This window comes from Numida meleagris, chromosome Z (genome assembly GCF_002078875.1).
Source record: "Numida meleagris isolate 19003 breed g44 Domestic line chromosome Z, NumMel1.0, whole genome shotgun sequence".
NCBI lineage: Eukaryota > Metazoa > Chordata > Aves > Galliformes > Numididae > Numida > Numida meleagris.
Genome location: NC_034438.1, coordinates 13,398,361 through 13,410,586, shown reverse-complemented (window position 1 = coordinate 13,410,586; position 12,226 = coordinate 13,398,361). Strand labels below are relative to the sequence as shown.

The window sequence follows — 12,226 nt, the reverse complement described above, 5'->3', positions numbered from 1 at the left end:
AGATATTTGGTGATGAAGGGTAGTACTCTTACTCTTCACAGAGTTTCCAGGTCTAGAGCACATGATTGTAAGATTGCAGAACAGTTATTATGTGAAAGAGTTGGTTATTAAAGCTTTGGACATGCTCTTAGCAGGAAGAACGTTCTGAGCAAGAGCATGTAGAATTAAATTCATTCCTCTGTTTCCCTAATAGAGCATTTTTAACACCCAAATATGATAGTATGCATTCTATTTGTGGAGTTTTAAATAATTGAAAGAAAGACCTCTTCATTTCTGAGAAAATACTCATTTATCTGGAAAAAGAAGTTTTGTTAAGTAGGAATGACATGCAACTGTAGAGTGCAGGAAATTGCTACAAAATCGCTTAGCTCCATTATTCATTTTTTATGTAACATTTTATAGTAATCTTTATTACTTCTTAATTTACAGTAGAAACAAGCCTCCATATTTAGCAATTCTGTATGCAGAAGAGGTTATTTGTTCAGCTTCTGCTGTGATTTAGGGGACGAAAATATATTCTTTAAAACTTCAGTAATATGAGGCCTTCTTTTTCTTTGTTGGATAAGACTATTTTTCTTTTTTGGATAAGACAGCTTCTTCTTTTTCTTTGTTGGATAAGACAGCTAACACTCAAAACTAAAACATAAAAATGACCTTATGGTTTTGGATCTGTGGTAATCAGCCACTTTGTTGTTGTTGTTCTGATGTATTTAATTTGAAGATTAGCTTTAGGTTGAATTTGAAGGGTGCTGTGTTTAGGAACCGTATAAATAGAATTAAACTGTGGAAAATGACTTTGCTGTAAGGAAACACTAGTTCTTACATGTCCTGAGCTTATTTGTCTGGACGGAGTTGGTTTCTTTTTGATTCAGATGATCTAAATATATATGTAAGTATGTATATGGGAGTTTGTATTACCCAAAGTAATTTCCAACCTGTGCTGGAGGCAATTGAAGCAGAAGGAACCAAAGTATTCAGAGAAAAGAAATGAATAGCTCAAAATGATGGGCTAGTAGAGAAAGCTTTGCAGCCGCTTGGTGGCTATGACAGGGCAAGAAGATTAGGACTATTAAGAAAGAATTAGCACCACCTCACTGTACCATTACACTTCCCTGTAAATGTTACAAAGAAATGGTATAAATTTTGAATTTTAAGGATGGCCTGAAGTTATCAATTGATGAGCAGTGTAGTGCTGTCTTTGTTCCTGGGATCTGTCTCTCTAGGCTCTGGAGGGGTCACTTCAACAGCCACCGATAACCTGTTTCATGAAGACGAACTCCAGTGCAGTCTGCTTCGCACAGCTGCCTTGGTCATGCATGAAATCATGAGCTGCACTACAGGAGAGCTATGGGCATGAAAAATGTATTTGCTCCTTGGTTTATGCACTTTCATATGTTTATCTGAAAGCAAGCAGCTTCCATAAATGCTTGCAAAGCATGTACTATGCTGACCTCTGCCAGAATATGTGCATGGGTCAGCGTTACCTACTGGGTGATTGGTCCTTAAAAATGCCTGAAATTTCTATAGCTCTGCAAACAAAAAGAGTGAACCAGAATGATTTGTTAACTAATGCAGTGGCATGGAAGAGCACTAGCTCTTCCTCTGTCCTATTTTTTGTTGTTTTTTTTTTCTTTTTCCTTTCCCTCCTAAAGGATGTTTCCAGGCCACAGTGACCCAGTCCTCCTGTAATTGAAGTTCTCACCAAAACTGCTACTAGCATTGGTGACAAAAAGACTAGGTCAGACTAGACATTTGAGGGCATGATTCTCATACACAGTGAACAGGTGCAACTCCCTTGCTTACTTTTGAAGCTGAGGAAATAGAAATTTGAGCACTGTGGTAGACAGTTGTTCAGAAATGGTATCCTCGGTCCTTTTTTCCACATTTCAAGACTTTGCCTCAGGCTCCCTTGCAAGAGTAACAGTTGTGCTTGTGATTATTTATGTTCCCTGAAGGAGACATCTTGTTCTCGTTTATACTGGGGACAAAACCTTCACTGATATTGTACTGCTGCAGTAAAAGCAGAGATTTTTTGCTTTATATATTTTGCTAGTTTGAAACAGGGCTATGGGTGAAAAATAAGGAGCTGACCCTTTTCTGACAGCTTTTCTCTGTGGATGCAGAGAGTGATCTGAACTAAAATAAGCATTTATCTATGTTCATTACAACCAAGAATTTAAGGGATGACTGTACGTTCATATATAACTACATCTCCTTGTGCAGGATACTTCTTTTTGGAGAGCTTTGTAGTCTTTGTGGCTTTTTGAGACACAGTCTGCTGTACGTTCCCATGTTCACAGCCTACTTTCTTATATTTAAAAACATTTCCTGATGGATGTTTTCAACAATAAAATGCCAAAGAAGAAAATATTTAGAGTCAAGAGTCTTGATAATAGACTGTTATGAAAAAAACAACTCACCCTCAATTCTACTGTGCTGTGAAGGCAACATGTTGGCTTGTGTATTTAAATCAGATTTGTTGCTGCCTTGCAAATAGACCACCCTAACAGGTAAGCTGTTTTGGCTTGTACTTGTTTGTACCTTTGGTGAGACCATGAGAGCAGAGGCTGAGAAAGCATAACTTGCAAATGTATTTCATTATAAAAATCATTAGGGTCAGTCTTCAAACAAATTTTCTATTTTTTTTTGTAATGATGAGTGCTCAGATTTACCAAAAGTTCTTAAAAGGTAATAACTTGCTTTTGCACTCCTGATAAGAGCACTGAGAAGTTTTTAGGACTCAGCACCATTCAGAACCAGCCCTTGAAAGACTTGCTTGCTATTGATAAACATAATGAAATAAGCATAGGCATGTTTGTGTGTTGGAATTCAGGAAGTCAACAAGCTTGAGTTGTTGGGAATACCTGAGGCCATGTGTCCTCAGCTAGAGTCTTCTTCGTACTAGTCTGAGGCATACCAGACCACAAAGGCAAAATGCTCCCCATACACCTGCCTGTTCAACATCAGCAAAGCATGTTGAAACATCCAAGACGAGCTGTTATTCCTGTAAGTGAAATAATACTAAAAATGTGCTGCTTAGGATGCACTGTTAGAGAGTAACAAACATGCATCTCTTTACTGTAAAATAGCCTTTGTTAAGTACATTCAGCCCTTATCAAATGCTGTGCTGTTAGCACAGAGTGCTGTCGGATTGGCTGACTCTGCTGGGATTTAAAGCAGCATGCTCAGGGGGCTTTCTGCTTTTCAGACTTGATTACTCCCTGTTTTCCAAGCCCAAACCATCCCTTTCTCACGTTAGCATTTTTTTGCTTATTTAACCAGATTTATTTAAAGCAAACAGTTCTGTTTGCATCCAGTTTCTAGTGGTGCATGTTCTCTCATCACCTCTGTTATGCTCAGCAGACACTGTGGCACTTCAGCTCTCCTGGGGATCAGACCTTTTCAGAGGGGAATAGTGGTGCGCATAAATGACAGCTGTTAGCATCAAATATGCAGACATTACATTTAACGTAATATGCTCACTGAAATGTAAGACACTAGAGGTTTTGGTACCAAAGCCTATGACAGGAGAAAAACAATAACCTACTCCAATAACTGCCTTTTGTCATTGCTGAATACAAGTTTTAATGGTGCTATCTTCATCCTCTAGCAATGGTTTTTCCTCAGTGGCACTGTTCTTAGGTGAGGCCCAAAGTAAGTGAGGCACATACCCACTTTGAGTTGGAAATGTTGAAACATTTCTGGAACTAGTCTGGGAATGTTTATGCACTCAGGAAGTTTTTCCAGCTCCTCTACCCTTTAGCTGCTACATCAGTTTATTATCCTAGTTCACACAGAACTCTGAAAAATCAATAAACAGTTTCCATCCAGTGAAAATATTTCATTAGCATTTGATATAGTAAACACATTCTTCATGAACTAAGCTTTTCTTTATGACTATTCTCATAAGAGTGTAAGTGATGACATTTTGTGGCTGGAGGAAGGATAACTTAGATATTGAATTGGTACTGAAAATGCAGCCTTCCTATGCTTGGAAAAGGCCTCTATATATCATTCTTTAGTAAGTTGGCTTGTTCAGTACTGTTAAGTAAAAAAGATGGGATAAGGAGGCAGAGTTCAGTATGTTGTGTTTCAGTGGGACAAACTAATCAACTAGAAGCCCAATACCTGTGGAACTGTCTGTCATCCTGAACAAGTAAGATCACATGAATTGATTTTGATCTCATCCTGGGGCACTTATATAAATAAGGCTGGAAACAGGGTGTATTTAATAAGGCTTGGATCATCTGTGGAGAGAGGTTGTGCACACCTGCAGTCACGTTAAACAATGAAGTCTGAAGTCTTCTCTGTATTGCTTCCATTTACACCTTCTTTCTTCATCCACTTTCCTATTTAAGCTTACTGTGTTTTATTTATTTTTGATTGGCTGGATATCTTATAATACAACTAAGTGATTTTGCAGCTACATAGAATTACTACAATAGAATCTTACAATCATAGAATCATTTGAGTTGGAAGGGACCATTAAAAGTCATCTAGTCCAACTCCCCTGCAATGAACAGGGAGATCTGCAGCCAGATCAGGTTGCTCGGAGCCTCATACAACCTGACCTTGAGTATCTCCAGGGACAAGGCTGCCACTACCTCTCTGGGCAACATGTTCCAGTGCACCCTTACTGTAAAAGATGTCTTCCTTATATCCAATCTAAATCTCCCCGCTTTAAGTTTGAAACCGTATCTCCTTGTCCTGTCTCAGGAGACCATGCAAAAGAATCTATCTCCTTCCTTCTTATACCGCCCCATTAGATACTGCAATGCTGCTATCAGCTCTCCCCAGATCCTTCTCTTCTCCAGGCCGAACAGCCCCAGCTCTTTCAGCCTCTTCTCATAGTGAAAGTGTTCCATCCCTTGGACCATTTTTGTGGCCCTCCTCTGGATGCACTCCAACAGCTTTATATCTCTCCTGTACTGAGGACTCCACATCTGGATGCAGTACACCAGGTGAGGCCTCACCAGCGCAGAGCAGAGGGGCAGGATCACCTCCCTCACCCTGCTGGCCACGCTTCTTTAGATGCAGCCCAGGATATGGGTGGCTTTCTGGGCTATGGGGACAAATTGCTGGCTCATGTCCAACTTGCCATCTACCAGTACCTCCAAATCCTTTTCATCAGGGTCTCCATCCTTACATCTCCTGGCTTGTACTGATAGGAGGGGTTGCCACAACTCAGGTGCAAGATGGAATCAAAGAATTGCAGGGGTTGGAAGGCACCCCAAGAGATCAAGTCTAACCCCCCTGCTAAAGCAGGTACCATACAATAGTCGCACAGGTAGGTGTCCAGCCAGGTCTTGAGTATTTCCATAGAAGGAGACTCCACAACCTCTCTGGGCAACCTGTTCCAATGCTCCATCACCCTTACTGTAAAGTTTTTCTGGATGTTAGTACAAACTTCCTGTGTTCAAGTTTTAGGCCATTACTCCTTGTCCTATCACTGCACACCACCAAGAAGAGCCTGGTCTCATCCATTTGCCTCCCACATCTCTTTAGATATTTATAAACATTAATCAGATCCCACCTCAGTCTTCTTTTCCCTAGACTGAACAGACCCAGGTTACTCAGCTTTTCCTCATATGGGGGATGCTCCAGGCCCTTTATCATCTTGGTGGCCCTCTGCTGATTCCTAGGAGATCCCTTTTTTGAACTGGTGAGCCCAGAGCAGGATACAAGACCCCACACTTGGATTTGTTGAACTTTACAAGGTTCACCTGGACCCACTGCTCAGTGTATCTAGATCTCTCAATATGGCATCCCATCCCTCAGATGTGTCTACTACATTATATAGCTTGGTGTCATCTGCAAATTTGCTGAGGATGCACTTCACCCCACTGTCGGTGTCATTGATGAAGATGTTAAAGAGCACTGGTCCCAGCAGTGACCGCTGGGGGACACCATTTGTCACCAGTCTCCATCTGGATGTTGAGACATTAACCACCACTCTCTGGGTACAATCTCCTAACCAGTTCCTTGTTCATCATACAGTCTACCCATCAAATCCAGATCTTTCCAGTTCAGAGAGAAGGATGTTATAGGGGACCACGTCAAAAGCCTTACTAAAGTCCAGATAGATAACATCAGTGGCTCTTCCCTTGTCCACTGATGTAGTTATGCCCTTATAAAAAGTGGGAAAGTTGATCAGTCGGGACCTGCCCTTGGTGAAACCATGCTGGTTCTCCCATATCACCTCCCTCTTTTCCGAGTATCTTAGCATAGCTTCCAGGAGGATCTGCTCCATGATCTTCCCTGGCACTGAGGTGAGGCTTACAGGTCAGTAGTTCCCTGAGTTATCCTTTCTACCCTTCTTAAAAATGGGTACGAGGTGTCACGAGGGACTTTATCTGCTATGACTTTCCAGATATCATTGAGAGTGGCTTGGCGACAACATCAGTCAATTCCCTCAGGACTCTGAGATGTATCTCACTGAAACTCATAGACTTATGGATATTCAGGTTACTCAGGCAGTCATGAACTTGATCTTTGCTTACAGTGGGAGGGGCATCACTCTCCCAGTTCCCACTTTCCAAACCAGTGAATGGAAGAAGGCAACTTTAAAGCAAAAAAGTTAAAATCAGTAAACATATACATTTGATTGTATATTGCCTGATAATATGCACATTCCACAACTTGTTTAACTCCTTCTGAGCAGACCTGTCATTGATAGACAGCATCCTCTCTCCAGGTGTGTTGGGTTGAAAACCACAATGAACTTGGCTACTGCATAAAAAAGGGAAATTATGAGTAGAGGATTTCTTGGCATGCTTAACACTTTTGTGATGATTCAGTCATGTATTGGATATCACCTATTTTGTCATCTCTACATTATTCAATGTATTGGTCCTTGAGTGCAAGTGGATTAGGAGATTATAGTTGAAACAATTGTCCCTCTCAAGCTACCTGATTGCTGTTAATGGCAAGCACTGTACACAAACTATAGCTACTTATGGGCCAATATGTTAACTATTTTTTGAGATGTTCATACATCCTCTTGTACATTGTGTAATAGAGTAACTGTTTCACCTGACTTGAGCTATCAATTTTTGGAAGCCCTACAAGAAGACCATGCAGTTAGCAGGGGCATTCTTAAATCAAGAAGCCAACTCAAAATAAGTAAAGTTTAAAGGCTGGGTACTAGCACCACATGTGTCCCATGCTTATGCATCAGAAAATTTAGTGGTGGGAGTGCTGATCTCTGAAATACCTCAGGTATGTAGGTTTAAGCCTCTATTCTTCAGTAGCAAATAAAGGTGGAAGTGAACTATGGGTTGTACTGCTACATCTGTATGCCAACTGTTCTGTTTTTTTCCCTCCTTCTTGCTAGGTTTCGCCAAAACTGATACCGATGAGGCAGATTTAAACCTGCAACACAGTCTGGGCTTGACTTGCTAGAAGGCTTGTTTCAAAATGGAAGCTCAGTGAAGAGGAATCTATGACTGTTTTGCAGTTCTACTGTTTTTCTTATTTTATTTTTTTTTTAATTTAAGGGCTTTGTAAGTAGTTTCCAGATGGTTAAGCTCAGGCTGTGACTATCAGCCTAAATGGAATTTTTCTTCCACAGCATTACCGATTTTAATGGAAATGTGAATATATTCCCAAAATTTCAAATAATGTTATACTAAAATGTTAGTGAACATTGTCAGAAAAAAACGCCTTGTAGTCTCACTGCCAAATAGTACATTTTTTTACAGAGATTCACAAAATGACTGTGCAAACGTAAAATTGCCTTTGCTTTTGCTGATGTCATTGAACTTACAGGTCACCCTGTTGTTCTGTAACTACAGCACTTACCATGTTCTTTCTCTTCTAAAGGTGTGGGTTTTCTTCTGGAGTGGTGTATAGCAAATGCATGCAGCTAAAAAGAGACATCAGTCATGTGGACTTCTCTTTTCCTAAACCTTTGAATAAGTCTTTGACAAAACTTTTTATATCAATGGAGACAGTTGGGGCCTTAGCCCTGAATGTGTCTGCTGTTTCCACTGTGTTTGTCTGTTGCCAGTAAGACACCTACACCTCCCAAACTCCAACTCTGATCCTTCTGTTTAAATTGTACAAGCTAGAATGGGGATAGTTTGCAGGAGGAGGATAAAACGTCTCTATCCCCCTGCAGACAGTTGATTAGCTGTACAGTTGTTCCATATGAACCCACTCTTACTCTGCAGTTATAATCCTTCTTCCAGCCTCCATTCAAAGGCAAATTAAGACTGTTTCTGGAGTGGGGTTTGTTCTTCCAGTGTTACACAGAGAAACAGGGGACAAGAATGTTGAGAGAATTTGGGAGATTTCTTCAGAAGGGAATACAACTGAAAGCAAAAACAATAACTTTGCACCACTTGCTGATCAGAGCATCAGCTACAGGGTTTGGAACCCAAGCTCATGATAACTAGAATGCATACCATGAGACAATCAAAAGTGTGTCATTCTCTCATATTGGTTCTGCCATTTGATAAAGATCTTATTTTCTCTGTTCTTAATTACAAAACAACTGTTTTTGCAAATCAGTAACATAGTTATGACTGCACTAGATCTCATGCCTTATTACCACAATGGATCTTCATTATACAGAGTGTGAGTTGACTGCACATATACACTTACTAAAATACAGTGGTATTTCCAGGTAGAATGGTTTCTGTCATTCATCTAAATAGAACCACTTAAAGCCCTTCTGTGAAAATAATTCCTGACATATGTTTTATGTTGGAACAGGAACAAATCAAATGACTAAAAATATGTAAAAAGTATATGCACAAAGAAATATGCCTTTCATACATGCAATAAGCAGTGTTGGGATATGATCATAGAATCATTGAATGGTTTGGGTCGGAAGGGACCTGTAAGATGACCTAGTTCCAACCTCCCTGCTGTAGGCAGGGACACCTCCCTCCAGACGAGGTTGCTCACAGCCTCATCCAGCCTGGCCTGGAATACCTCCAAGGAGGGGACATCCATAACCTTGCTGGGCAGCCTGTTCCAGTGTCTCACCACTCTCACAGTAAAGAATTTCTTCCTAATATCTGGTCTAAATCTACCCTCCTCTAGTTTAAAAACATTTCCCCTTGTCCTCTTGCTACTTGCCTTTATAAAAAGTCCCTCCCCATCTTTCCTGTAGGCTCCCTTCAGGTGCTGGAAGACCTCCAGGCTGAAGAGCCCCAGCTCTCTCAGGCTGTCCTCATAGGGGAGGTGCTCTAGCCCTCTGATCAACTGATTGTGATGTAGAAGGTCATTCTAATACTGTGTGGACAAACCATTCAGTGCATATGTGGAAAGCATATAATAAATTTCTAGGGAACCAGATATGAAATACTTGCAATATTTAGCTCTAGTACTAGCCTTTGGTCTGTATTAGTAACCTTGTATTGGAAAAATGTAGTGCACTTCTCCCTTCTAAAGTGAGAAATACTACCTTTCCATAGGACAGTTATAAAATTAGACTTGACCCATACATGGGTTTTATAGCAGTTAAACTGTTTTGATTAGAGATTACTTTTGTTTAGTTGTATTTACCCTAAGCAGTTCTTTGATAATCTCTCATTAATACCAGAGTATGTTCTTGTTCTTCACACAAAGGAATAAACAAAATACCTTTGTTAGCACCTTTATGCTAATACAAAAATAGTCCTGTAATAACTAAGTTGTATGATTTGATGTAATGTGTACCGGTGGGTGGCAGGCCACTGAATAGCTTGAATGTGTAGGCAAGACCATAATGCTGAGTCCGTGAGAAGAAATGTCTCATACAAAGACTAGACATGTTCTAATGTTCCACAGTTTACAAGTGATTTCTTTAATAGCTAATTTGTATGCAAGACATGAAACTGCATTAATCAAAGTGTTCCAGAAAACCTTAATCCAGGATTAGTATGCATTTTTACATAGCTTTAGTTTTCATATTTTCTCTGTTTACTCTCTGTGTTATTCTCTCATCTCAATCAAGTAATTTTCTTAAAGTTTGGCCATTTCTACTTCTGTGGAACAATCTAAGTTGCACACTGAATTTTTGCTCACAGTGGTTTTGCAGGCTAAGTCTCTGTGTAACAAAAGGTGACTTTCAGCTCTATTAAAAGATTTTGGTTTCAGATAGAGCAGCAGAGAGACCTCTGCCACACTCCAGAAAGACGTGTCAGTGACAGCTCTGACCCTTGTGGTGCAGCACACAGCAAAAGGTGTCTCGCCTTGCCTTCAGGCCCAAGGATTGTGTGGATATGATGTCTGAAGGTTGCTTTTTCATTGTCATTCAAAGCTTTCATTGGGAGCACCCTGAACGGATGCTGTTTTTGAAGGGTATGTAAGAACTGTGTACAGGAGGGGAGGGTTAATAGTAGTTTACCCAGAAAAAGAAGTATTTAAATAGCGGGAGGAGTGTTAAATCCAGAAATTGAATGTTGATCTGTTGCAGTTATCTGTGTTACAGTAGTCATTGAACTGATTAGGTAATTACAGCATACAATTATTGGAATATATAGTGTATGGGAGAAGTGTCTGAGGGCAGCATCAAGTTTATGCTGCTTCCTCTGCAGAACTATGCTTTGCTGGCATACGCACAGAAGCCATTATTGTCTTTAATATGTGGCTTATAAAAAGACTAATGATTGATAATGTCTGGGAGTTCAGGACTTCGGTTTCTGGCTCAAAGAATTGTGAGCCAACAACTGCACTTCAGCTTTTCCAGTTCTCCACGTATTGCCTTGAGAATTGTCATGTGTGCTCTCTGCCTTGTTTCCTCGAAAAGGGGATGCTTTTCTTCCTCCCTTACAGGGATGTTGTGAGGAATAACTAGCTAAGATCTGTGAAACAGGTTATGTTTTCAGCTTGGAGGTTACCCTGGATGAACAGTGTGGAAGAGTGATTGAAGACTTTTTTACTTGATGAATATTTGATTTCTGTCTCTTATTTGTATCGATGTAATGCAAAAGAGCAAAGATCAATATGGTGCTGAAGGCTGGGGAATCGAGGAGAACAGGCGTTCTCAGTATACACCAGAGGTGCAAATATCTGTATGTCACATGTGAAATTTATATCTTGAGGTCATTGTATTGTGGTGGAATACTGGTATTATGAAAATGTCTTGCATTTGCACAAGCTAATTTCAACAAGCTGTGACTCCACTTTTTTTTCGCTGTGATCTGTAAAGCTGGATTAGAAATTAAAATGCTGTTAAGTGATTTAATTTTCTGTGGATCCAAGTGTGGCTCATAGCTATACTCTTGAGCAGTAGTTGTGATGATCGGTATTAGACAGATGGCAAATTCTCATTCCACTTTCTCTTCCATGGCTGTAAGAAAGCTGGTATGCATGAATGTTTACTGAGGCATCACTGAGGTTATCAATGCTTCACAGCATTCGCAAGACAAGGACAGATGATGTTTTTTGTTCTGAAGAAGATGGTGATTCTACTGTTACCTATGTTAGACTTACTTTATTTCGTATTTTATTGGCTTTTATCCCTGAAAAAGCAAAAAATGAATGATGTAAAATGTAGTTTTACTGTAAGCTCTGCAAACTATACATCAAAGTCCTTCTATGTATTTGCAAAACAATCAATAAAATAAAGATTAAAAATCCCAGGTTACATCTGTTACTGTTTTTCATGGTGTTCTCTTCTGCCATTATGAGCATCAAAATATTAGCTTGTGTTCACACCAGCATGTCATACCCGAGCACACATGAAAAACCCTCAACATCTTGGCTGGAGGTGGAGGGACCAGATAAACAGAAATAATGAAGTTTGAAACTCAGCCAATGGCTGCATTCTTCACGTTCACTCTTCTCATCAGTTTCTATGTTGGGTCAGTCTCAAACATAATTATCACATTCATTTGTGTAATGACTTGTTTTTCAATCAAGTCAAATAATGGACCACATATATAGTCCTTAGAGAAGTGCTTTTTACCTTCTGATTGAAACTGCCACAGAAATGATGGCATTTGAGATGTTTATTATTGACGTTAGTCTGTGGCTGCGCTCTGAAAATAGTACTGGGTGACAAATGAAAGCAAATTCCATTAACCACCTAGTGAATGATAAATTGGATGATTGCAAAGTGATGAAAATGCTTGTCTGTGGCGAATGAGGTCACCTTTTCAAACAGAAGATATCAGTATGTATGTCATAGTACTTCATCTCCCATATCATAGGAAAGCAAGTTGATGAGTGTGAAGAAAAACGTTTAGTCTCAGAAAAAAACCTTGATGATTTGCTCTGAAATGAGATTCTTTAG

General features: G+C 39.9%; 1 protein-coding gene across 2 annotated transcripts in view; it reads left to right on the top strand.

Annotated features, from left to right (window-relative positions):
* Positions 1-11,578, top strand: part of OXCT1 (3-oxoacid CoA-transferase 1) — a 96,551-nt gene extending 84,973 nt beyond the window's left edge. Inside the window, exon 17 of one of the 2 annotated variants that reach the window (XM_021379497.1) lies at positions 7,334-11,578. In XM_021379497.1, coding sequence (XP_021235172.1) covers positions 7,334-7,369 — 36 coding nt within the window. In that variant the 3' untranslated portion in view covers positions 7,370-11,578. Of the gene's footprint in view, positions 1-1,223; positions 2,369-7,333 lie in introns of those variants that run through there. The other variant, XM_021379496.1, reaches the window with a different exon arrangement.